At 38.4% G+C, this 27,688-nt stretch overlaps 1 protein-coding gene across 1 annotated transcript; it reads right to left on the bottom strand.

Moving 5' to 3' along the window:
- Window positions 1–270: 270 nt before the first annotated feature.
- ice1 (KIAA0947-like (H. sapiens)) lies at window positions 271–26,241 on the bottom strand. The gene is made up of 21 exons (XM_057834184.1): window positions 26,000–26,241; window positions 25,858–25,916; window positions 25,642–25,753; window positions 25,108–25,184; window positions 24,979–25,016; window positions 24,816–24,898; window positions 24,630–24,725; window positions 24,463–24,539; window positions 24,351–24,388; window positions 24,171–24,253; window positions 22,708–22,744; window positions 22,550–22,606; window positions 21,868–21,951; window positions 21,472–21,770; window positions 19,011–21,359; window positions 18,742–18,904; window positions 16,375–16,535; window positions 15,119–15,309; window positions 14,781–14,881; window positions 2,343–2,441; window positions 271–890 (listed from the first exon to the last, which is right to left on the bottom strand). The coding sequence occupies exons 1-21, from the start codon at window positions 26,087–26,089 to the stop codon at window positions 709–711; spliced, it is 4,476 nt and encodes a 1,491-aa protein (XP_057690167.1). The 5' UTR covers window positions 26,090–26,241; the 3' UTR covers window positions 271–708.
- Between the last annotated feature and the right edge of the window lie 1,447 nt (window positions 26,242–27,688).

Raw genomic sequence — 27,688 nt, 5'->3', positions numbered from 1 at the left:
GGCAACAACAAAAGAGCATCTCATGTTGGCAAATATGAACATGACACTTTTTAAAATGTAATTTGAAACTCAAATTGACTAAATATTTCATGTACGTAGAAGTGATCTCTTGCAACACATGCTGTACCCCAATTTTTGTTTAATTTTGTAGTTTGGAAATGTTTTGATAATCTGGTAAAATAATAATTATCCCTGTCGTGTCATGCTACCAGACTGCAATGCCCAGATTAATTTGTTGTTTAAGACCACCCTTAAACACGAGTCCTTGGATGTCGAGACACAGATTTTATTACACACTGAATGTATATCTTTAATAATAAAAATAAATAATCTCTGAATATGTACAAACAATTACTGTGGTGGGCTCTTCATAAACACCGAATTTGTATTTACACGAAACATTACCAAGCACACCAGAGTCCGACAAACACATTAACAATCTAAAACATTGCCTAAACACAGTTGTTGCGATTTATACAATGAAAGTTAATAGTTAAAAAATGTTTAATCAAAAATAATGGGGAAAAACACTTAAAATTCTTCCCTAGTTCCTGTGGAAAAAAAGCACACTTGAGTGTACTGTAAAACGTCTCTTTACATACATGATCTAAATTAACCAATTTGCTCAGCACATCTATGGTCAACATTAGCTGAAGTTAGTGTTCTTTTCAAGCTTTTCCAGAAATGACATTGAAAAGTATGCGCCACTCATTTCTTGACCTCTCTGCAGATCGAGGCCAGCTGGAAAATGTAGCTTGTGATGGCAGAGGGGACATTTTGTGCGGCTTCTGCCCGCCATCCTGCAAGTGCATCCAGGGATTCTTTGGGGTTGCATGGTGACAGGTCAAACATGCAGTGCGCTGCTGCTAACTGCACTTCCCACGGTACACCTTGCCATGAAACAACATTGTGAAATGAGAAGTTTTATCTTTCATGAAAATCCACATTGTAATATATTTACTAGGGCTGTCAAAATTATCGCGTTAACGGGCGTTAATTAATTTTTTAAATTAATCACGTTAAAATATTTGACGCAATTAACGCATGCATTGAACGACCTGCTCTCGCATTGCCTCAAACAGATTTCAATGACGCCGTTTATGGACATTAAGAGTGAAGAGAATGCCACTGGCCGCTTGGGGGCAGCGCAGCGCCGTTCCATACTAATGTTATTCCTTCTAATAGTGGGAGAATTAGTAGTTGTGAGACGTTTATGCTGTTGCATTGTGCTATTTGTGCTCAACACATATTTCGGTAAGTTTGCTTTCTTTTAGTGGCAATTATGTGTCTCTTGTTGTATTTTGGGTAAGATGTGCACAGAGATATATCTGTTATAAAGGCGAGTGGACACAGGCATTCTTTGGACTGCGCCGTTTATTGGCATAAGCTTCGGCAACTCCTTCACAACAAACATAAGTATCATTTAGTGAAAGCACAACAAAAATAATATTCTATCTCTCAAAAAAATAATAATGTTCACAAAAAGAAAAGCACTTCAGTCTGTAGTAATGAAGCCCTATTCTCACACAGCTAAACAACAATTAAAGTGAACAGGCATTACTCAGACTTTGGCCACTCAATTCTTATTATTGTTATTTTTATTATTATTATTATTATTATATTAACTCTACTTTTGATTGAAAATTTTACAAATTTTATTACAACGAAAACATGAAGAGTGGTTTTAATATAAAATGACTATAACTTGTAACTATAACATTTATCTACTACAACTAAACTTAACTACAAGTCTTTCTATCCGGGGATCACTTTAACAGAAAGAATGTTAATAATGCCATTTGTGGATTTATTGTTATAATAAACACATACAATACTTATGTACCGTATGTTGTATGTATATATCTGTCTTGTGTCTTATCTTGCCATTCTAACAATAATTTACAGAAAAATATGGCATATTTTAGAGATGGTTTGAATTGCGATTAATTACGATTAATTAATTTCAAAGCTGTGATTAACTCGATTAAAATTTTTAATCGTTTGACAGCCCTAATATATATATATATGTATATATATATATATATATATATATATATATATATATATATATATATATATATATATATATATATATATATATATATATATATGTATCTCCATCTCGTGTCTTATCTTTCCATTCCAACAATAATTTACAGAAAAATATGGCATATTTTATAGATGGTTTGAATTGCGATTAATTGTGATTAATTACGATTAATTAATTTTTAAGCTGTAATTAACTCGATTAAAAATTTTAATCGTTTGACACCCCTAATATTTACATGTCACAACATACAAGTTAATATGGATAATTTCCATTTTGCTCAGAAGTTTCATACCTTCAGTCTGGCTGTGCCTTCCAAAAGTATTGATCACATTGGCCACAGTTAATACTGAAGAGATGTTCTTTTCTTTGATTCCCCACTGACCGAGAAGCCCTTTAAAACAAACAAAAAGAATGTGTAACACAAAGTGGCCTTGCACTACACAAAACAAGGGCTTTTAATGACTCGTACGAGAAATTGGGCGCTCGTATGGCTTTATATTTGTGCCACTATTCTGAGCAGTTTCAGATTTCGAGCACATAAAAATATATTGAGCGATTTTGAGCACATAAAATAATATTGAGCCAAAAAAAAAAAAAAAAAACTACTCTGGGCTCCATAATTGTGGATTTATCCGGTCAATTCCCCCCTCCCGCTCTCGCTCAATCTCTCGACCCCTGCTCTCGCTGGTTTGTTTTCTCTGCTCGCTCAGTTTGGCAGTGCCACGAAGCCAACCAGAGAGCTGGCGGAAGTACGCAGATTGGCTGAATTGGACAGAATGACTTCTTTGGAAACAGCCAATTGAGTTTGAGCGACTGTGGGAGGGGATAAAACCACAATTGTGGAGCCCAGAGTAGATTTTTTTGTGCAATAATCGGCTGGGGTCATACCGCAGGTCTTAATGCACAATTCCGATATTTTATCATATCCGTTTTTTTGCGTGCCTGTTCAGACTGCCTTTTTCCATTGAGCCCGTTCAACCGTTCAAGTATCGCAGTCCGACACGCGCTCAGCAAACTGACCCACATGCGCGGACGCATCAAAACAAATAACTACGCACTGTGCATTCGAGGTTAGCTCGGGCCTAAACAATCCAGCCCGACCCGACCTGCTGGTATATAAGCCCGACCGGGCCCGAGCCCGATCAATTAACTTGATTTGCAGGCCCGAGCCCGAAAAAACCCGAAATTTGGTTATGTTTTATTTGTAGGTGCGAGCTCGGAAAAAAAAAAAAAAAAAAAAAAAAACACCAACATTTTATGTTTTATTTGTAGGCCCGAGCCCGAAAAAAAAAAAAACCTTAAATTTTATGTTTTATTTGTGAGGACTCTGGAGAAGAAGGAAATGAGGGGATGCGATGCGTGGTTGGGTTTTGTGTAGAGCTGAAACGAATACTCGAGCAACTCGAGTAACTCGAGTTTAAAAACTGATCGAGTAATTTTATTCACCTCGAGGAATCGTTTAATTTTGCCAGCTCTAAGCATCACGTTTTGCCCGGACTATTTTTAATGCGGGACAACGCGCTGACGTCACGTGCGTAGAGGAAGAAGCAATAAAACAACAACAACAACAAAAAAACTTACCGCAGCCGTCAGCCACTACAAACTACGCCGACGTTGCTAAAAACTACGCCCGCATGATGCTAGTAGCAGGTAGTGTCTGATGCGTCTCATAGATATCGCATGCATTTAGGACTAGATGCGAAATGACAGACTCGGCCGCGCCTGGTTAGCGTTAGTAAACAGCCGCCATCTTTAAGTAGTAGACTTCTCATCGCTAATAAATATAACGTTACTGTCACTTGCTCACGTAACGTTAGCCCTTCGGAGGGCTAGGTTTCTATTGATTATGACCACTGTCGATATGTGGCTAACGTGTCTTACATACAAGCTTTATTTAATCTGTAAAAACACAGCGCTGTAGAGTGATGAGGGTGTAAAATAAAAACATAATAAAGCTAACTGTCAGTTTTAGCTCAGTAGTCATTGCTGAATAAAACATCAAGTAGCACTGGTCCCTAATGTGCTCCAATACAGCAGGTATCATACATTTATTTTGAACACTGCAAAAACTCAAAATCCTATCAGTACTTACAGTTTAGACTAACTTAAAACTTGACTAGAACTTAAAAATAGCTTGACATGAATGGAAATGAAATTGAAACACGTGGGGAAAAACACGTAGCTTTCAAGTGATGTGTGTTATCAAGCGTAATTACATTTTTAGGTAAGAAATATGTTTTTTTTTAATAAGATCTAGAAGTTTTTTGAGTGAAAGTAGTGAATTTTTTTTCTAGTTACATCTTAGATGCAATTTTTGGCTGTTTTCAACAATGTACAGTGCTGCTCAAAAGTTTGTGAACCCCCTCAACATTTTGGAATTTTCTATTATTTCAACCTGATTTCCTAATCAATCAATTCAGTAGTTTTTTTTTGTTTTTTTAACAGCTGTGTTGTCGAGACTAAATTAAAAAGAGTTTTCATCAACTGATGTAGGTGCAAAATTGAACTGTTTGGTCACAACCAAAACCGCCATGTCTGGCGAAAAGTCAACACTGCATACCACCAAAAGAACCTTCTCCCAACAGTGAAGCGGAGGTGGGAATGTCAAGATCTGGGCTTGCTTTTCATCCTCAGGACCTGGACAACTCCACATAGTCCAGGGAATCATGAATTCTGAGGAATATTGTCAAATCCTAGAACATAACCTGACGCCATCTGTTTTGAAGTTAAAGCTTGGCAGAAGGTGGATCATGCAACATGATAATGATCCAAAGCATTCCAGCAATACAACCAAGGAATGGCTGAAAAAGAAGAAGATTCGTGTTCTGGACTGGCCCAGTCAAAGTCCTGACCTAAATCCCATTGAAATGCTGTGGCGGGACCTGAAGCGAGCAGTTCATGCCAGACGCCCATCAAACCTCTCTCAACTGACTGCGTTCTGCAAGGAAGAATGGGAAAAAATCCCCCAAAGTAGATGTGAGAGGCTGATTAGTCACTACAGAAACCGTTTGGTTGAGGTAATCTCTGCAAAAGGAGGCGCAATATCCTATTAACTGAAGGGGTTCACATACTTTTGCACACATGATATCTGAGTTTTTCTTAAATCAACCACTTTTGTTAAATAAAGAATGACAATATAACTATTTCTTTTGTTTCAGTCCATTATTTGGAATGTCAGTATTGTGGATTTGGGTATAACTTAACATTTAATAAGGTTATTTTAGTTTTTTTTACAAAAAATCTGACCATCGCTGTGGGGTTCACAAACTTTCGAGCAGCACTGTATATCAAAAATAAAGACATTGATTGACTGAAAATGGTTCAATATTGGATTAAATGTCTTTTTTTCTCATGTATATTTATAATTGCTCTTTAACTAAAAAAAAATGTTTTATCCGATTACTCGATTAATCGATAGAATTTTCAGTCGATTACTCGATTACTAAAATATTTGATAGCTGCAGCCCTAGTTTTGTGTAATCACATTTGTGACGATGCCTGTGCATAATGACAACAAATTAAAGCCAGTCTTTCGTAACAAATTCTCCCAGTTAAACAAGACTGTAAGATGGATATTCAATAAACATTTATATCTTTTATATATATCTTTTATATTTGTGTGTCTGTTCCATCAGACGGATAGTGGATTTGTCATTTATTTTAAGCTCTTCGAGGTGGCAGAAAAAACCCGCAAGTTTTCTCAATGTTTAAATAGTCTACATATTTTTCTGATCGTTATAAATGCATTTACACAACGAAATAACGCTGGAAAAGTTTGTTAAATATATTCCTCGTATGAAAGCAAATCACTGCATTCGTTTTCATTCAACGAAGCCGGCTGATGTTTTTTATAGCATCTTATCTTCAATCAATTTGAAGTCTTTCCATGTCCCACTCCTACCGGTGCCTTTTCAATTCCCCCGTCTTTAGGTTGGTTTTCACTTTTTGCTGTTTCAAATCGAAACGGAAATAACAGGATGCGGACTCACGGAGGGTGCCAGCTCGGGAGGGGAAGATTAAAAAGAGGGCAGGACTCTGTTTTATCCAAATTATTTCTTTTATGACAAGTATTCCTTAGTTTAACATCCATGCATCGTTTTAGTATAAATATATGAATATATATTTATTTTTAAAAAAGTTAGCGAGAGAGAAGTAACGGCCGACACGGCCCGAAACTCGGGTCGGGTTCGGGCTCAAGATCTATGCTTTTCTGTGCGTGCATGACACACATATGCCATATGTGTGTGCTTCAGTTTGCCCTAACTCGGACATGTAAGCAATACTTAAATATTGCTCATTTGGCGCACAGTAAAAAACCGTGCGTTATCAGGCTTATCCTTCATTGTATTTTTTTCATGACTGTTGTCAAGCCCGTTCTTCTGCGTAGTAGAAGCCTGGTTCAAGCTAGGCGCTATCGCTAATGAACAGCTAGTGGTACATCGCTGCCGTCTTGCGTGCTGCTCTCGTTCTTTGCTGACGTAATTGCTGCATGAATTCTGATTTGGGAGACTTGACAGTTCAGACCACCACCACATTCTGGAAAAATGTGGCCCAGATCAGATTTAAACCACATACTCAGGGTGGGAACCTCTTGGTACCTCACGATACGATTTCCGATATGAAGCTCACGAAAACGATGATATCACGATATAGCAATACAGCAATTATCGATACATTGGTCAGGAAGTCATTCTACAAAACGACTAATAAACAGAAAAACAAGCTATCTTCATCCTTCTGCTGTAAGTTTACGTCCAATCCATTTGAACTGGGAGGGTGGCAGCAAATTAACCACTCCCACTTTAAGCAGGCCCCTCCCACTTCTATAGCCATGAGTGGCAGCCAATTAATGCCAGCCAAGGAGTCATTTGGGGCCATTTCAGGTTGATTTTCAGTCACATCCTGTTGATTTTGGGGCATTTTATGGCCACTTCATGTTGATTTTGGGTTACAGAACAGGAAGTGAGCCGGGAATCCCACAAATGAATGGGCAGTGACTCAAACTCAAAACGAAGTTACCTGTAAATGCCCTAAAATGAACAGAAAGTGATAGAGGCGTGCGAAATTTCCGATTCTTAGATTATTCGTGATTCGGCCGTGGAAGATTGGAGAACGATTCACAAACATCCAAATTCCGATTATTGAATTATACCAGGTAAAGCGGAAATAAAACACAGTCAGCGCGGTCTTCAGGATGCAATGAGGAACGGACCGAGAGTAAATATCACGTTCAACTCATGTCGCTAGATAAAAAAAAAAAAAAAAAAATACCTGACTGCGGCTGTCAGCTGCTGCAAACAGCGCCCAGTTGCTAGTTGCTACAAACATACAGCAACATACGGCTATGGTAGATATCACATATATCTAGAACTAGATGTGAAATGACAGACGACAGCCGTGTTAGATCATATACCAAGAACTAGATGCGAAATGACAGACTTTCCGAGAGGAGTCTGGCTGCAGCCCGCCTCTCTCAGTACCCTGCGCCGCTCTTCTCAGTACCCATCCCGCAGACAGGAAATGACGCAATACCGCAGCTCTCAGTCCCCTCAGACCGGAAATGTCGTCAACCCTTGCGACGAAAACAAGTTACGTTATTTCACCTCTCGCGAAGAAAACACGGTAAGTTGCCGCACTGAAAAAAAGTTTTTAAAAGCGTATGCATGTTTAAAAATGTTAAATAGTTAAACAACACTTGCGGTGAAAATATGAAGTGTTTATTCTGAGTTGAAAAGACTGTACTTATATCTAATATTCTTAATGTAATTTAAATAATGTCTTCCTTTACTAAGTGCATGTGACTTTGCTCTACTTATATTGTTTAATACGTACTGATGAATTCAGCAGCGAATTGGCTAATGCTGCTAATGCTTTTTACATTTTTTTTTCACAATGAACAGTCTTCTTTGTGTAGTTTTCATTATATTGCACTCTTATTTTTCATTATGTACATGCCTGCAATTCGCAGCTCGCTGTTTTTGTTGTTGTATGGTATTGTTGTTTTGCCTTCATTTGTTTTGTCTGGTCCTTTGTAGTTTGAATGTTGTCGCATGATCCAAATAGGACAAGGTTATCATTTTTTCTTGATATTGTTACTCTGCTTAGCTAATTTTTTTCTTGATATTGTTACTCTGCTTAGCTATATATTTTTTCATTATTTTGTTTTTTTTTTTACTAGCTCCAAGATCACCACCCCATTGGGAAGAAACTAAATCACGACCCCCAAATAGTAGTCTTCCCATGCAGATACAGGGATGTCACACAGATCCAAATGGAAGTAAGTAGCATAAGTAGTAATGTACTTTAGATTTTGGACTGTGCTGAACACTTTTTTTTTTGATAGACATCGAACACTGTAAAACCCACTGTGCAGACACGACCAATGGTGACAATATAAGACCATGCCGAGCTTCATGGACGGTTCAAACTCATCCTGCCCAGTGGCCTATACTACCAACTGAGTTCAACCTCCCCAGAAGTAATCCAGTTTACCAGCGGGTAACCAGAGTTGACAAAACCTGGTTGTCTAGTTTGTGGTCAGTCAGTGCTACGACGCTGATTATGAGGTTGATTAGTCGAACCTGTGTCAACCCAGTCAGAGTTACTGCGCGTTCACATAAAAAGGGGTGGAGACCAGAGTCAAACACTACTTGTGACGTTGGCACGGGCACCTTACTTCACGGAGGAGGAATGCGCGATGATCATGCGGAGTTATGAGGAATTCAAATCCACCCTCACCGCGAAATCGAACACCGTTTCGGCGAGTAGAGCGCGACGGGTCTATTGACAGCGAATTTACAGATCGTGTGATTTGTGAATGCGTCAATATGCCAGTTTACTTATGTCCATGCAAAGAAATAAAGCCTGCTGTCAGGACAACAAAATAAGATTTGGTACGTTAACAGTAAGAAATAATTTATCGCGCATCACCATATGAAGCAGGATAATTGTATCTTTAGTCCCATTGGCTGTATGAACACGTATGTCCTTTTTTTTCCCCTTAGTTTGGGCCTAAAAAATCAAGCCCGACCCGACCCGAGCCCGATCAATTAACTTGATCTGCAGGCCCGAGCCCGACCCCCCCCTCCAAAATTTTATGTTATCTTTGTGAGGACTCAGGAGAAGAAGGAAATGCGGGGATGCCATGCGTTGTTGCGTGAATTAAAGCCCGTCTTTTGTAACGAATTTTCACAGTTAAACAAGACTGTAAGATGAGTATTCAATAAACATTTATATCTTTTATATTTGTGCGTCTGTCCTATCAGTGGATTTGACATTTAATAATCTCTTCGAGTTGGCAAAAAAAAAAACGCAAGTTTTCTCAATGTTTAAATAGTCTGCACATTTCTATGATGATTATTAACTCATTTACACAACGAAATAACAAGGCTCCGCATTCGTTTACATTCAGCAATTTCAACGATCAATTTGAAGCGTTTCCATACCCCACTTCGAATCGCACGGCATACAGTGTTCTTACGCAGATATTCAGCATCACCATTGGAATGCATATATTGTCCCTGGCGAAAGAGCGCACGGAGAGGCACACAATCTGCCCGTTTGTGAGGGCCTGACTTCGGCGGGTTACATTATAGTGGCGTCCGCCTCGATCACTTGGCACAGGTAAAGAATTCCCTCAGCTGAAAATCTATATCTTTCATGGAGAACATCTTCCGGGTACGCCAGCGGATTCTGGCGGTCTCCAAAAACCCGTGCACTCCGAAGAGAGCCCCTCACAATCCGCGCGCCAATGTCGTATGGGTCGTCCAGGTACGCTGTCATTGTCAGGAGGACACGTCCGCGGAGGAGTGCTGTTTAATTATAGCGTGGTTAATTAGAATTCTGGGGTTAAGCAAGATCTAACTCTGAGACGACCAGGTTTGGCGTGTGTTGCCATGGCAACACTTCTTGGTTCCAACATATCCACCTTTCGTAGTCTCGCTTAGCTGCGAACTTAGGTCGCACGTGATGAAGTTACTCTCGAAGTTACCCTGCTAAGCCAGAAAACTGGCTTCGTAGTATGGGCCACAGGAACGGCTGGTATGTTTTTATGTCTGAGACAAATGTTGTGCTCAGTGGAAATCTGGATAGGCTTATTATTCCTTATATTAGTTAACAATTGGACATAATTGATTATTTACTCTTTGTTTATTTAACCAATCAACATTCTCATTAGCTTATGCAAATCTTGAATATAAAGAGGCCAGAAATGGTGTTGATTGTTTAAAAAAAGAAAGTTTGATTGACACGTGCTGACTTTTGGAACGCTGGCCTGAACAATGAAATGGAATCAACTGTGAATTTTGAGGATTTAGTTTCTCTAAAGAACATAATGTCATTTGTACAATTAAGTAAAATGTAACTTTTTGTGTTTGTTTTTTTGCAGATATGAAATGCATATTTATAACTTGTCTAACAAGTAGCTCATTCAAAGGTATAAAAAAGTATTTTTTGGCGTGTGTAAGGTATTATTTTAACTATGTAGCCTACAGAATGCTTGTATGGGCTCATGTAGGTGTCTGCGTACGTTTGTATTTATATAACATATGTCCGTGTGTATAGATTATGTATTTTTCAGGGAAGGACCATATTTGTGGCTGACCCCTATGTTGTTGCAACATGGTGAAAGCCTACAGGATGTGACCCACACATGCATTTGCCTGTAAGGCTGATTAGTAACAACTACAACTCGGAGCATTGGTTCATTTTCCAAGAACAGTCAAATCATAACAAATTAAATGATCCAAATTCCATTCATTTGTGGGAAGAAAAACAGATCCAATCATGAGATCAGAGAACTATTGTTATCTCTAATGAAATTAAGTATCCATTCATATTGGCATGGCGTTTCCATGATGATCCAGAATAGCCTTGTTTGGTTTTGAAGGTATGTTCCAGTCGATCCTTTTATGTTGCCCCTTCAATTAAAGCAGAATTGCACTCCAGATGATTCATCCAATCATTTGAAGCAAATTTCTAAAATGCCACTCTAAAATTGCGAATGTTTTGTTTCAAGGGCGTTGGCCCGGTCTCAACATTGGTAGGGACGAATATAATGCAAATAAGGTTGCTCAAAAGTTGGTGGGGACAACTTTAGCATCCTGAAAAGTTGGTCGTGTTATGTCCCTACCGTCCCTATGCAAACCTACGCCCTTGTTTTGTTTGCATGAATCATTTAAACCTGACTGGTTGGTGTTCTTATGCATGGAAACACGTTTGTAATTGTTTAACTACTGTATTTAATATAAACCTATATTTTCAATTGCAGAAAACGTTGACAGTCAATCAACAGGAGGACATGGAAAGAGAGGATTGGAAGTGAAATAGAGGTATTTGTAAAAGTGTGTATATTCATTGATTCAAAACTTGAAGGAAGTGACTCAGTTAAATTCTTACGTTAGGGTTTTCCGGGACAGCCATAGGGGAAGGACTGTGGCATCTTCATGTTGATGGTAGGTGAGTTTAACTGTCCAATTTTGCCCTCTGTGATATTTGTATTCATTTATCCATTTGTAGTATGCTCATTGCACTGTTCTCAATGCTCTCTTTGAGTTTAACCATTGTAAAATGAAGTTCACCGAATCATTCAAATTGGGCTACAAAATATCCTTGTCGTTATTCTTTATTTACACTTGTTTTTAATTTTTGTTAGACTGATATGCCAACTCTGAGGAAGTGGTGGTGCATATTGCTAGCGGACAATTTCAAACTTGGGTGCATGGTAAGTCTTTGAAACTGTTGATATGACATTCATAGGAAAGTAGGTGCACAGCACCTTAATTCTTTGTTGGAAAATGTGGAATACTTATTTTTGTATTTTTTCAACTTATGTGAGCCACAGGAAAGAGTTTGCCCATTGGACAGATGAGGCAAAAGCATTACTGCAGGGTGAAGTGCCACCAGTCTATCAGTTACAGAAGTGAAATTTGAATATAATTGCTGAGGTAAGCTTTTAAAGACTTTTTAGTGTCCATTACTCTGACGCACTTTTGAACATGCCCCCCTTTATTCACTGATTTATTTTTAGGAAGAGGTGCAACCACAGCTCCTTCAACTTAGTGGTGGCTAACTCCAAAAAGATATGGCGGGAAAAAAATGGTAAGATTGTTTATATACCTAGTTTAATGCAATGCCTGAAAAGAAAAATCAAGTATAAAATTAACAAAGCATCATTATTATTTTACTTATGTAATATTCAAATAGCTCTTTTCTTTCTCTTTTCCAATGAACAGTTTTGGTAAAAGGATTGTGCAAGACAGCACAAAAGCCTCGGACAGGGCTGGGGGGATCAATGCAGTAGGAGTTCCCAAGCATCCTGCAGATGGAAGAGGATGAGCACGAACTACAATGTCTTGGAGCCATTCAAGTTCTGTTTCAACCATCTGGAAGATGGATTTACCTTTTTTGAGGAGATTGTTGACTAAAGAAAATATCTGGTATTCTCTCAATAATAATAAAAAATAATAAAACTAAAAAAATAAAGTTTACCACATTAGAACTGGTTGTATTGAGTTCATTTTTCTACTTATAAATTAGTTGTTTTTTTTTTCTTTTATCCCAGATGTTAGTTGTAGGTAGTTTTAATTACCTGTGATGAAGGCGGGAGTGCTTGCCGAAAAATGTCAGGTAATTAAAACAACCTACAACTATTGTCTGAGATAAAAGAAAAAAACAACTAACACATGACAACTATTCTGTCATTTCTGTTTGAAATAAAGGTGCCTTTCCTGGAGCAGAAAGTTTAATATAGTTTCTGAATTAGTTAATTAGGATGTTCACCCACATGAATGAATTTAAGTAGCAAAATGAAAGACAAAATTGGTTTGGTTGCAACATTGAGAGAATATTACGTTTTTGATACATTAAATTGTAATGAAGCTATATTAATGTGTCCGTTCATAAAAATGTAAGGATGACAGCCATTTCTAATTCTCAATTGGAGTATATTTTACAATTGACAAACTAAAGTACACACTGTGATAGGTCACAGGCGATCTTTCAGTCACTAATTAAACCTTTATTGCAGTAGTGTGTATTTTAATTTTGATGTACTGTAACCGTGTTTTTCATTTTGGTAAAATCAGCAGGCTTTAACAAACTGACCGCGCTTAAAGAGTTAATCTCCCGATTTCACCAAATCAATTTAAGGAGCATGGAAATAAATTATTATTTAAATAATAATGAGTGATGCTGAAACCGAAAAGAAAAGTAAACTAGTATTTACGTTCGAATGGACGCTAACTATTACGATAAAACCGGAAGCTCGGAGCTCGAGCGCTGCATCATGTTGTCATTTCCGGTCTGACAGCTGCGATATTGCGTCACTTCCTGTCTGCGGGGTGGGTACTGAGACGAGCGGCGCAGGATACTGAGAGAGGCGGGCTGCAGCCAGACTCTTTTGGACTTTCCCGCGCTAGTAAACAGGCGCCATCTTAAAACTGTAGACTTCTCTAGAAGGGGCGAGGGGGGGTTGTGGTGCATCAATAATCGATTTATAATCAAAGCAGAGCCTATGAATCGTAATCGTAATCGAATCGTTAGGTGCCCAAAGATTCCCACCTCTAGAAAGTGACCTGTAAATGCCCTGAGAATCGGAAAGAGTGACTGTCAATGGCTGCCATTGAGTTAACTGGAACACTATTATGTAGTAAATTTTGGTAGCAACTTGTTGGTTCCTTTTTTTTTTTTAAATAAACATTGATACCTTTTTAAAACGATATCTCGATTCTTGGCCTGAGCGTATCGATAACCTTTTGGGATGCAAAATATCATGATATATCACCATTTTGATATATTGCCACACCCCTACCACACACTAAAGTTACCCAGATAGGATTTGAAATGATCCAATTCCAAGCGAACTGTCCCGTTCAGAATATCAAGTAAATGCCTCACTCGAGTTGGAAAAACACATGCAGTATGAACCTAGCCTTATTTTATGTGCTCAAAATCTACGTATTATTGCTCGGTTAAAATCTTTAATTGCTCGCTCATTTTTTTTCAGTGTTCAAAATCTATCATTGCTCGCTCAGAATAGTGGCATGAATATAACGCCATCTGCTCGGGCAGTGACGAGTGTGATTGTCGGGCACAATTCTAGTCTATATCTTTTATTATAAAATTATTTTTTACACACACAAATGTTTAAAAGAGTAATTTGATGGTGTCTTTATTTTCGAGCTCGAGATATGTTTAGTTTAATCCTTTAACATACGGTGACGACTAAGGTTGACTGTGTTCTGCGGGTTACGGGGCTGAATGTATTTCTCAAAACGCAGTATTTTCCGTGTTGTTCCTGAATGCAGCACAAGGCTGTGAATAGCGATAGCGTGGTAGCTCATTCAGATGTCTTGGTGTGATACTAATAAAACTCCGGGAAACTACAGCGGAGGTTTGGCGCCATTCTTTCGGATGCTACAATACTGAGCATGTGGAATTCTGCTCGTACATTGTTATTCGTTTGATCATGTTTGGGCCTGACTCAGTAAAGATTATTGTAGTAGTGTGTGGCACCCCACTTTTTTTTTTTTTTTTTTTTTTTTTAAATCCTGCAGTGGATGCATGTTTAGATATCAGATATCTGACACGAGAATCTGGGACAATTCTCATGTAGTCTTTCAAGCTATCAAATTTCAATGCCAAGAAAAGCGTGTAGTGTAAGGCCATCCTTAGTTGAACAATTTTTTTTTTTTTTTTTTTGAGAAAACGATGAATACTCAAAACAACTCACCAATTAGCCGCAGGACGGTTGCCACTGTCACATCAGAGATGGGCACTTGCTGTTCTCGAGGCTGCGACACCCAGGTGTTCATGAGCGGCCACAACTCTTTACTGTTGGAGTATAAGCGCATTTTTTTTTTTTTTTACAATGCATTGCTCCACATTGACAAAATGGGGATGCAAAGAAGTCAAAAACTCATTTAGAAATCAAAATATTGAAGGAAAACAAATTTCAATACAGAAATGCAATTTATTCCTGAAACAAATTGGTCTGTTTGCAAATATTGAAATTAAAAATGAACTAGGTTGAGTGTGATTGCAGAATTGTGCACTTAAAGAGTTTAGTACCTCAAGATATGTTCATAGCTCCACTTCCATGACTTCTGTACACAGAGGAGATGGATGGTGAAAACCTGGTCCCAAGCCTTCGTTCCCAGATCATCACCATATCGACTGTGTTTCAAGAAAGACAGCCCTGACCCTGACCGCATCTCTGACAGGGTCCTAGACAATAGAAGTTCAATACCACAGGGTGGGCTCTGTTGGGATACAGAAATACTCAGTATTAGTAGGTCTCATGAATTCGACAAGCAAAAAATACAGTACAGTGGTACCTCTACATACGAAGTTAATCCGTTCCAGGACCTTGTTTGTAAATCGAAATGGTCGTATGTCGAGCAGGATTTTCCCATAGGAATACATTATAATTCCATTAATTCGTTCCACAGCCCAAAAACCTTCACTAAATCCTTAAATAATACTGCTGGTACTACTACAAATGGCAGTTACACATAGCAAAACAAATACATTATAAATCAAAATCGGAATAATAATAATAATAATAATTCCTGTATTAATGTAACGAATCGGGTTCTAATGTGGCGGACGTTTTTTGCTGACCCTGAACGCACCGCGGCGCTGACTGCCAGAGACAGACCGGTGAGCTTGAGTTTCACTTTCACTTTGAATGTTTTCTTGAGAACAACGTCAATTGCAGCAGACAGAAGGTGTTTTTGTTTTGAATAAGTTGTGAAATAAATGATAAAAACGTGGCGAAGTTGGCGATTTCTCTGGAGATGTTACCACAATAAGAATTGTCAGCTTAACTTATTAAGACTGGCGAACAATGGTCGGAGGAGGACCGTGGAGATGTATTGTTGAGCCATTTCAAGGATGCCCACCCTACGCTCATATTTTTCTGTCATTTGCATCTTCATTTAGAAGGTAAGCGTCAACTTTTTCCTTGTTTCACCACCTGTACCAACCTTTTCTGAAACCAGTGTTGATTTGTCACACAAGAAAATCCACCGTGCATTCGTCTGCGGTGCTGCCATTGTCGTCGTATTTCGAGCATGTCGTCGGATGTAGAAACAAATGGCGAGTCAAATTTTACGTCGGATGTCGAAAAGTTCGTGTGTCGAAGCGATCGTATGTAGAGGTACCACTGTATTTAAAAAAACTGTATACACAAAACATTTAATAGTTCCCTCACAAGCAACTACAGAATTAAATAACGTTTTGACAAACAACAGAGAGTATTAGTTTTATGCAATACTTGTTTATTGAATGCAACTTTACAAAATGTTGTTTAAAACAGATTTTACCTGCTCCCATCCAAGGTATGCTGAAAGGCACTTTGAGATATCTTCTGTTGCCTTAAGTTTAGTGACTGTATGTATAGCCTGGCATAGAAGGCTGCTATGCGACAAAACACTGGGCCATGTTGTCACCATAAACAAAATCAGTTTGGCAACATTGGGAAAATCTGGAAAAGGAAAGACAGTACAGTATATTAAAATGCATGAATCCAGTTGTTTAAGATGGATCGAAGTTAAAATGCACTACAACTTTCCCTTGTGCCCATCCAGTGTGAAGGAGGTGAGCATGACGAGGGAGTATTAGCCCTGACCACAGCCTTGTCCAGAAGAGGCCGGTTATTGATGTATTTTGATTGGCAATCAAAGGCATATACTGCTGGCCAAAAGTATTGGCACCCCTGCAATTCCTTCAGATAATGCTCAATTCCTCCCGGAAAATTTTTGCAATTACAAATGCTTTGGTAGTAATATTTTAATTTAATTTGCTTGCAATGAAAAAACACAAAAGAGAATGGGGGGAAAAAATTAAATCATTATCATTTCACGCAAAACTAAAAAAAAGGGCTTGACAAAAGTATTGGCACCCTTTGAAAACTCATGTGATGCTTCTCTAATATGTGTAATTAACAGCACCTGTTACTTACCTGTGACACATAACAGATGGTGGCAGTAACTAAATCACACTTACAGCCAGTTAAAATGGATTAAAGTCGACTCAACCTCTGTCCTGTGTCCTTGTGTGTACCACATTGAGCATGGAGAAAAGAAAGAAGACCAAAGAACTATCTGAGGACCTGAGAAGCAAAATTGTGAGGAAGCATGGGCAAGCTGAAGGCTACGAGTCCATCTCCAAAGACCTGAATGTTCCTGTGTCTTCCGTGCGCAGTGTCATCAATGAGAGTAAAGCCCATGGCACTGTGGCTAACCTCCCTAGATTTGGACGGAAGGAAAATTTGACAAGAGATTTCAACGAGAAAGATTGTGCGGATGGTGGATAAAGAACCTCGACTAACATCCAAACAAGTTCAAGCTGTCCTGCAGTCCGAGGGTACAACAGTGTCAACCCATACTATCCGTCGGCGTCTGATTGAAAAGGGACTCTATGGTAGGATAACCAGGAAGACCACACTTTTGACCCAGAGACATAAAAAAGCAAGACTGGATTTTGCCAAAACTTACCTGAGAAAGCCCAAAACGTTTTGGAAGAATGTTTATCTGGTCAGATGAGACAAAAGCAACATAAGAGTTTACAGGACAAAAAACGAGGCCTTCAAAGAAAAGAACACGGACCCTACAGTCAAATAGGGAACGGTGGTTCCCAGATGTTTTACGGTTGCTCTGCTTCCTCTGGCACTGGACTGCTTGACCGTGTGCATGGCATTATGAAGTCTGAAGACTACCCACAAATTTTGCAGCATAATGTAGGGCCCAGTGCGAGAAAGCTGGGTCTGCCTCAGAGGTCATGGGTCTTCCAGCAGGACAATGACCCAAAACACACTTCAAAAAGCACTAAAATATGGTTTGAGAGAGAGCACTGGAGAATTCTACAGTGGCCAGCAATGAGTCCAGACCTGAATCCCATAGAACACCTGTGGAGAGATATGACAATGGCAGTTTGGAGAAGGCAACCTTCAAACCTCAGAGACCTGGAGCAGTTGGCCAAAGAAGAATGGTCCGAAATTCCAGCAGAGCATTGTAAGAAACTCACTGATGGATACCGGAAGCGGTTGTTCGCAGTTCATTCAGTCTAAAGCTTGTGCTACCAAGTATTAGGCTGAGGGTGCCAATACTTTTGTCCGCCCAATTTTTGGAGTTTTGTGTAAAATGATCATGTTTTTTTTTTTCTCCCCATTCTCTTATGTTTTTTCATTGCAAGTAAAATCAATGAAGATATTACTACCAAAGCTTTTGTAACTGGAATCATTTTCTGGGAGAACTTGAGCATTGTTTGACAGAATTGCAGGGGGGGGGCAATACTTTTGGCCAGCAGTGTATGTTGATGGTCACTGATCACAAGAAAATCAGTAAATATTGATTAGTGGCGGATCGATCAAATCATCTCCACTTGTTGTATATTTGATCATACGCTTGCCCGATTAAATGTGGTATGTTTTCTTACTGCGCACGTGATATTTTTTAGCTGCCCTAGGCAATTGGGAACTGGTCATCCTCTACCGTTTTTAAGTGGGGCCAGACATTATAAAATGTTAAAATTGCTTCCATTTTTACAAATAAACATGCTTCTCCAATGAATAAAAAAAAAAGTAACATACTGAATTCCAACACTCAAGTCAGTCAAACATCCTGTAAAAGAATATAGCCTTAGAAATGCTGTATGAATTGAATTTTAAATAGCACGATCATACCACTTACCTTCAACTAGCAAGCTATAAGCTAGGACATGAGCTTTTTCAAAGTCTCGCTTCTGTCGACAGATAGCTGTGTAGACTCTGCACAGGGCCTGTGCAAATGTTCCATCAATGTCCAGCTCTTCCGTTTTAAATTTTTTCAAGATGGCTAATGTCATATCATTTGCCTTCAGACAGAGGAGGAAAAAGCATTACTTCACACTACAGCCATGAAAAATGGTCAGTTTGTCTTCACAGGGAAGACAAATTACAACAATAAACAAACATACTAACCAAACTGCTCTGGGAAATCTCAGAAATAACTTCTTTCTCCTCATCTCTCAGCACTGGCTTTGTGGGCATGTTACCAACATAGATGTGGCTTTGGATGACAGGTAACACATCAAAGACCTGGTGTTCAATCCTCTTCAAAAGTCGGTTTATAACATTTTTCTCAACAGGTTCTCCACATTCCATTGATGTAACGCGTTCATTACATTGGGTTGGTTTTAGCTTTTCTGTTCGACATGGTGAATCAGAGCTGCCATTTATCACAGAAACATCCACTACTTGGCTGACACCCGGAGAGCTGCCATCTAATCTGAGACATTTGCTGTTTTTAGGTTGAGGCAACTCTACGGCAAGTCGTTTGTTCCCATTCATCTCAGTCTTGGTGAATGCGGTAGTGGTGGACGTGACGGTTGAAAAACTGGACATCTGACTGTCAGTTGTTGTTGGTGAGGTGTTGCTTTCTGAAGAACTGACACTGAGGTTCCCTCTTAGAATGCTCAACGTGCGTGCATGTGGAGAAAGGTCTGGGTACATGCTATCCAGAATCCTCACAGAGTTTTCCTGAGATGGGCAAGAGGCTGTGGACGGTGAGGAATTGACAGCAGATGGCAGGCGACCTGGGACAGGCACTGCATGTTTTGGGGTTGCAGAGCCAAACTGAAGAGGTGATGAGGGTAATCTGTTTTGAGTGAGAGGACTGCTGAGATTTAATGCTGAATTCACGTTTTGGCTGTTGGGAGAAACAGCTGTCTGGATTTGAGTGGAAGGAGAGGCCAATCCATCCATTGGGGAGGGAAAGGAAATTTTTCCAATGGCATGACTTGGATTGATTGGTTTGCCTGCTTTTGGGGGTGTCTTAAGAGGAGTGATGAGAGGAGGGAGGGGTGGACCGATTTCAATGCAAGCTTCACCTATTAACTGCAACTGCCCATTGGGTTCTTCAGTAGCACTTGTCACTGGGACAGCTGTGGTGGATGCACTGCTTTTGATCATGTCCTGGTTTTGGTTGTCAGGCATTTCAGCTGAAAATTCTGACTTACCTTGTCCATTTGCACATAGAACGGCATGCTTTTTATTGTCAACATTTTGTTCATTGCAAGGTTTGTCAAGTGGAAAGAGTTTGACAACAGCCCCTTCCACATCACACTCATTCTGAAAAGTTTTCAGCTCTTTCTTGGTTACTAGGTGTTTTCTGTTCATTCTAGGATACTTTTCTGTTTTTGTATGTTTTTCCGTTACATGTGTGTTTACACTGGGTAATAATGAAGAACGACTCAAATGACTGCACAGCAGATGTATATTTTCTTTTGGTTTACATTTGACAGCTGAGTCAGAAAATGATTTCTCTTTTGTCAATGTGGAGTTCTGAAGATTGGTCAGTGGAGCTTCTGCAACAAAAGGTATATTGTTGGCAATGGTTTCATCAGCAATATCAATGTTTGGAACAGGGGGTATGCTGCTTGCAACTGATGGAGGAGGTATAGTTTCACCTCTTCTAGTTTCTTGGGCTTCTTGCTGTGGTTTGTCTATGAGACAGACTCCCTTATTTTCATTCAGATCTTCACTTTCTTTATTGATGGTGCTACAATTAATTTCACAGCCTGCTGTGTGCAGGTCATCTTGCGTTTCTGAGTCTTTTTTTTCATGCTCTGCATTTTCTTGTGGATTAAAGGCGGCCACATTTTGAGTTTCCTGCATTAAATGACACGAGTTGTGATCCTCATTTTTCTGTTCAGGCTTTTCTTCCTTATATAAATTGTCCGTGTCCTTTACAGAGTTGTTACAAGTTGAAAAAGTATCAAATACTTCATTCATGATAGTTTTTGTTTTAGGAGATTCCCCACAAAGAGTGTCTTGGGTTTTGCGGCAAGATATTTTGTTGCCATCGTTCTCTGAAATAGCACACTCATCTTCGATTAGTTTTCCTTTAGCTTGTTCCTGTAAATATCTTGGGTTACCGTTGTCTGTTACTTGTACACTATTTGAAGCAGAACTAGTGGCAGGTTCTGCAGCGCATATCTCCAGTTCCGTAGTGCCTGTTGGAGCATCCTCAACTGAAACAGCAGTATCTGATGTAGAAATTGATACTAACTGCTCCACGGTATTTTTTCCATACTGAATTTCCTCATTATTCATGCTGGGGCCCTCCAGCTCTATGGTGACCCTTGAATCATGTTTACTGGAGTTACATTCAATTTCATGTGTTGTGCCATTAGAAAAATCTACACTTTCCTCTGGGGCTGTTGAAAGAGATTTTGGAGAAAGGGACTTGGTCACTGTGCCTGGAAAATCCTGTTCATTATGATGTGTGACATCTTCTGTTTCTGTCTCCATGGACTCTGATCCGTTCTCCTGAAAGTAATGAGACATGTTAACAATCTATTGACAAAAAAGCGTTACTTGTGGGATTTGTGTTTACAAAACTGCATTTATTGTATGTAAATAACTGTATTATATGTCTTACAGATTCCAGCAATGGTGACAGGCAAGGAGGAAGAGGTTTGAACCATTCCAATATCTCGGCAGGATCAGGGGTATCACAAGGCTCCTTTGGTTTGACTTGATTGTTTGTTGAAAATGTTTGTAGTTTGGAATTTGTTTTCTTTGTTAGCGGAGATAGTTTTCGTTTCTTCGCACGTGGATACATTTTCAACTGAGTGTAAGTGGATTTCTTCTGTGTGGGGGGTCTTTGGATATCACTAAAACCATGGAAAGGAGTCAGGCTTTCATTGTGCTGACATTTGCTCTGTGAGGAGGTGGGCACTAAAATATAAGAGAGGTAGGGATATAATGAAACCCAAAAACAACAATTTTGAATTAGGTGGAAGCTGCTGAAGTGAATGTACTCATGTAGCCTCACCACATAAATGCAACAAATTGGATGACTGCTGGTGTTGCGGTTCCACACAAGCCCAAATATCCTCGAGAAGAATTCGAACCTTTTCTGTGTAAAAAAAAAAAAAAAAAATTCTTTTAATTTAAAAAAAGTATCCGCAGAAAATATTTAAAACTTGCGATAAGTTATAAGAGTCTGTAGCAGGGGTCCCCAAACTACGGCTTGCGGGCCAGATACGGCCCGCCTCCACATTTGGTCTGGCCCCCTGAACAATATATATATATATATATATATATATATATATATATATATATATATATATATATATATATATATATATTTTTTTTTTTTTTTTTTTTTACTTGTGTTATTTATTTCCTGGCTTTTTCTGTGAAGAACCCAGAGAGGGTTATTTGGTTATTATCTATTTAATTAATAGTGTGTGTTATTATTATATTATATTATAATTATTTTAATGTTATTTACTTTTGTTCCGTGAAGAATCCAGAAAGGGTTATTTGATTGTGGCTTTCTGAAAAACAATACATTTTTACATTTAGGCACTCCTGCAATCGTCACACTTTTTCTGTTATAAACTGACCCCGGCCCCTCATCAGAGAAGGGAAAAGGTATGTGGCCCTCACAGAAAAAGTTTGAGGACCCCTGGTCTATAGTATGTATGTCCTAAATGATATAAACAGCAAACCTTTATCAACTTTATGTTCTGGCAATGATCGTGCCTGAGTTGATACACTCCTGTATTCTGGAAAGAAAGAGGAAATTCAGACTAGTATGAAACAAGTGTTGAACAGGTGAGTGAAAATTACTGTGGTAACCACTACTGTGTAAAATGAGTTTTCTTACCTTTGTTTCTTTCTCTTTCAAGTTTTATCAATCTTCCCTGTGAATAAAACACACAATTTTAATTGAAAAGGTATAATTCCACTTGCCTTCCTTTAAAACAAAATTAATATAAAATAATATTTGATTCATATTGGGGCTGAACTATATCGGAAAAAACTGACATTGCGAGTTTTTGGGTGTTTGTGTTATACAGTATCACAAAAGTGAGTACACCCCTTGCATTTCTACAGAGAATTATATCTTTTAATGGGACAACACTGACAAAATGACACAATGAAAAGTACTCTGTGTGCAGTTTATAATATAATTTATTTTCCCCTCAAAACTACTCAAAATATAGCCATTAATATCTAAACCCCTGGCAACAAAAGTGAGTACACCCCTTTGAAAAAACGTACAGCCTTAAATTTCCAAATTGAGTACTGCTTGTCATTTTCCCTCCAAAATGTCATCTGATTCGTTACAGGAATGCTGTCGGCATTGCTGCTGAGATTGAAGAGGTGGGGGGGTCAGCCCGTTAGTGCTCAGACCATACGCCGCACTCTACATCAAATTGGTGTGCATGGCTATCACCCCAGCAGGAAGCCTCTTCTGAAGACGGTACACAAGAAAGCCCGCCCGTCTCATCAGACCATAGGACATGGTTCCAGTAATCTATGTCATCAGACCACAGGACATGGTTCCAGTAATCTATGTGCTATGTTGACATGTCTTCAGCATCAGACCATAGGACATGGTTCCAGTAATCTATGTCATCAGACCACAGGACATGGTTCCAGTAATCTATGTGCTATGTTGACATGTCTTCAGCAAACTGTTTGCGGGCTTTCTTGTGTACAGTCTTCAGAAGAGGCTTCCTCCTGGGGTGACAGCCATGCACACCAGTTTGATGTAGAGTGCGGTGTGTGGTTTGAGCACTAAGAGACTGACTCCCCACCTCTTCAATTTCTGCAGCAAGGCTGACAGCATTACTGTAATGAGTCAATGACATTTTGGAGGGAAAATGACAAGCAGTACTCAATTTGGACATTTGGGGATGTACGTTTTTTTGAAAGGGGTGTACTCACTTTTGTTGCCCGGGGTTTAGATATTAATGGCTATATTTTGAATTTTATTGAGGGGAAAATAAAAGGAAAGAATTTTAACCAGATGACTTGGGAAGACTTTGGTTGACTCACCATGACCGCATTGTATTCGTATAATATAGTTTAATACAAGCTAAGGGGGTTCATCTGTGAATGATGAAGATTTCTATATATAAAAGGGATCCAGGTGGCCATGTCTATGTACACTTGCTGCTTTTATGAAGCAAAGCAAAGGTTTGTGTGGTCAAAAAATAAACAAAGGAAAAAATCCCACATCCTGCAATGGGACTATCGCGCATATTAGAGATTAGTTGACTAACCACAAAAAATATTCTTTGATTAGTCAACTATCAAATGAATTGTTTGTGGCTACTCTACCTGAAAGTCAAAAATGGTTCTCTCCAGCAGCATCTTTTCCCTATTCAGCAGTGATATTTGATCATTCCTTTGGGAAACCGATTCTGCAAGTGGAGGAAAAAGTGAAATTACATTGAAGGCATAATTTATCATTTTGTTCTGATACATGGAAATGGATATTACGGTACGTATTTTAAATACCTTCGAGCTGCGTAACTCTATTGGCAAGCTTTTCTTTTCTGTTGAGACAAAACTGTGTTAGGAGCACAAGCAACTTAAATGTGCATAATTATTATTATTATTTTTTTCTTACATGTTTGTTAATCTGTCTTGATCCGCTGTCAATTTTTCAACTTTTTCTGCATTTTCTTCAGATTTCTTCAAGGATATCTGTAGATACAGGCCAAAGCAACATGTAACATGACCTGTGCCGATGACATCAGAAGGTAGATAACATTTCCAGAGGACACATTTACTTACTTTTACATTCTGCAAATCATTTTCCAAAATGGCCTTTTCTTGCTTTAGCTGTGCGTTCTCAAGTGACTGCGATTCCATTAGTTTCTTCAACGATATCTGTAGATACAGGCCAAAGCGACATTTAACATGACCCGTTCCAATAACATCAGAAGGTAGAGAACATTTCCAGAGGACACATTTACTTACTTTTACGTTCAGCAAATCATTTTCCAAAACGGCCTTTTCTTGTTTTAGCTGTGCATTCTCAAGTGACTTAGAGTCCATTAGTTCTATGTTTTAAAGACAGATTTAAATGATTTTTTTTGTTAATCATGAAAAAGCCATGCTTCAAATTTTCATTTTAAAGTACCTTCAATGCCTGTGAGTTGGGTATCAAGCTTCCCATTCCTGAGGGATGGGGGGAGTGGGGGTGACAAAAAGAACATTAAAGCCATAATTTCATAAATGGCAATGTTTTGAAGTAGGATAAATAACTTACTCAGCCAGTGTAATACTGTTTTCTTGCTTCAACTTTTCAACCTCTTTAGACAACTGATCATAGTCCAAAAGAATCTTCTGCAATAATTTAATTTAGGACATATCAGATTTAAAACAAGACATATTTCAATCACATTTGAAGTTCATACAAAAGTAACACTAATTGTTATTATTATGAAACTTTTTTCATAACTCGCATGGATGTTACTGACAAAACTATTGTTAGTTGAATGAAATGACTAGTAAAACACTCCATAGTACTGTGTCCGACTTTACATTAGTAAAACGCAACACAACCAACTAGAAATTTCATATAATGTATGATTACTGTAATCAAGAAAGATCGTGACTTAATTTAGTTACACTACTGGATAATACAATGAATGCATTTATCCTCGAAAAGGTAGAATATTTCGGAGAGATTCATTGTTGCATTATGATTGTAGTCAGCGATCAGTTATTATTGATAATCAAGACACGATCGGAATAAAAAAAAAAAAAAAAAAAAAAAAAATCAATTCCTTTTTAGATATACCTTTTTTTCTTCCAACTCTGTTTGCACGGACTCATAATCCTCTGTTCTTTTCTCCAAAATGACAAATTGGCGCTGAAGGTCATTGTACTGTTGTCGCAGAGTGATAGTGTCACTGCAAAAAAGCATACCAAATTATTATTAACATAGACGATGGAGAATGAGCAACTGACACCACTACGGAGTCTTTAATTGTCATTCGAACGAGTCAATACTCACTCAGAGACTGCAATTTTTTGTTTCAGCGTCAAAAATGATGATATATACTCCGTTAAACTCTGTGTAAAGTGACACAGATTATTAAGAAAGGGTGTGATTATTTCATGAATACCAAGACTCTTAATAAAAGAATAAATCATACCTGGTGTAAAACAGAGCAATTTTGACAGTTCACAGGCGTCGCGTCTGAGGCTATTGCCACAGTTTTAGGCTGGGTGTCCCCGGGCATCATGGTATATAAAGAACAAACACAACAAAAAGAAGAGCTATATTACAAGCTGACTCTAAACAGAGTGGCGACCATGTTCTGTGATTGGGAATATTCACACAAGTTCAAAACAAACACATCTTTCGCGTCTTCCACGTTGTCAAGGACCCAAATCAGGCCCCAGCGGAGGGAAACTTCCGTAAATGCCAGTGTACAAAATAACACTTTTCGTTCAAGTATATTCAAGACAAAAAGTATTCAAACATATATCATAAATAATTCAAATATTTAAATTTTAGCCATGTAACTTATTGTAACCACTCTGTGTTATATTTTATAGACTAGAAGTAATTTTGTTCAGGCATTGTTTTAAAGCCTATATCATCGTCATTCTAGAAAACGCCCCTCACTAATTCAAAACCATGTCATACAGCAATAGTGCTAAAGTATCATGATTTGTTTCTATTTCAAATTTACAGGACACAATAAGGTAAAGTATTTGTTACCCAGATATGTACAAACCGCAAGAAATAATGTCAACAGCGCCTTTATGGTAAAGATTTAATGAGGAATTTAATGGTTTAATGATGCAGCGCCTCAACTTGCCTCCACACCATTTACCAAACTAAATCAAATACGAATATTAATTACTTTATAGCGCAATAATCGCCACTACATTACTAAGTTGCCATGTTCTATACACCGAACACCTTTGATTTGAGTAAATCGGGTCTGACTGTACTTGAATTTCGGTGGGTGTTTCCCGCTATCGCCACGAGATGGTACTGTTGCACCCACAACATGTCCTGCTTGTGGAGTCGCGAGCCTCGACTTCATAGGTAAAATGGATCTTTGGAAGGCAGAACTTATGTATACGTTAATTTCAAAGATACTTAACCCTTAAATACCTGCAACATGAAGCAATTATCAGAGAATCCCAAAATTTGAAAAATAAGGTCCTAATGAAACACCCCCCCCAAATTTGTAAAAAGAAAAGTCAAAATGAATATGTGTAATAAGCGCTCTAATATCTATAACCCTAGCTAGATCCTGTTTTTTTTTCTTTCTTTCTTTCTTTCTCATGGAACCTGTAGATGCATGGGTTGACTTGCATCCATCATTTTATTTTTCAAAAAGAAATGTCCAAATTTTGAATTAGTCTCAATATCATGAAATTTTAGGTGTATCAATTGTGATACATTTGGCAATAAAGGGTTAGAACAAAACCTGCCTGATTTTAATTTGACTTTTAAATGACTGTTTTTTTTTTTTTCAATTCTAATTTTTAAAGGGCGATTTTATGGGGTAGCAACAGGTGCAATCGAGGCCCTCCTCCAACCGACCAAAATAAAGTCAATTAGCACAACCGTCGCGCTCCCTTCTATTTGTCTCCCCGTTCCACCTTCAATACCTGCAATTGCCTTATCTGTTTTGCATTTTAATTTCGTTGTACTTGTTACAATGACAAATAAAGTCTATTCTATTTTACTTGTGGATGGCAATGCTTTTTATCACGTTGGCTGCATTCACATATCGACTGGTTAAAATTCTGTAAGAGAGTTACTCTTGATTTGATCATGTTTCTAGCATGTTTCACACTCTATACTTTACCTACTTTTAAAT

This window comes from Corythoichthys intestinalis, chromosome 4, assembly GCF_030265065.1.
Source record: "Corythoichthys intestinalis isolate RoL2023-P3 chromosome 4, ASM3026506v1, whole genome shotgun sequence".
Lineage (NCBI taxonomy): Eukaryota > Metazoa > Chordata > Actinopteri > Syngnathiformes > Syngnathidae > Corythoichthys > Corythoichthys intestinalis.
Note: the sequence above shows the minus strand (reverse complement) of the source record. Positions and strands in the feature narration are given on the sequence as shown.

Bases quoted from the DNA above. Each gene is read 5' to 3' on its own strand.
- ice1 (XM_057834184.1), bottom strand. From the start codon at position 26,089: ATGATGCCCGGGGACACCCAGCCTAAAACTGTGGCAATAGCCTCAGAC. The intron at 25,754-25,857 runs GTGAGTATTGAC...GCTTTTTTGCAG, and splicing joins CAAAAAATTGCAGTCTCTGA to TGACACTATCACTCTGCGAC. The intron at 24,389-24,462 runs GTAAGAAAAAAA...TTGTCTCAACAG, and splicing joins CAAGACAGATTAACAAACAT to AAAAGAAAAGCTTGCCAATA.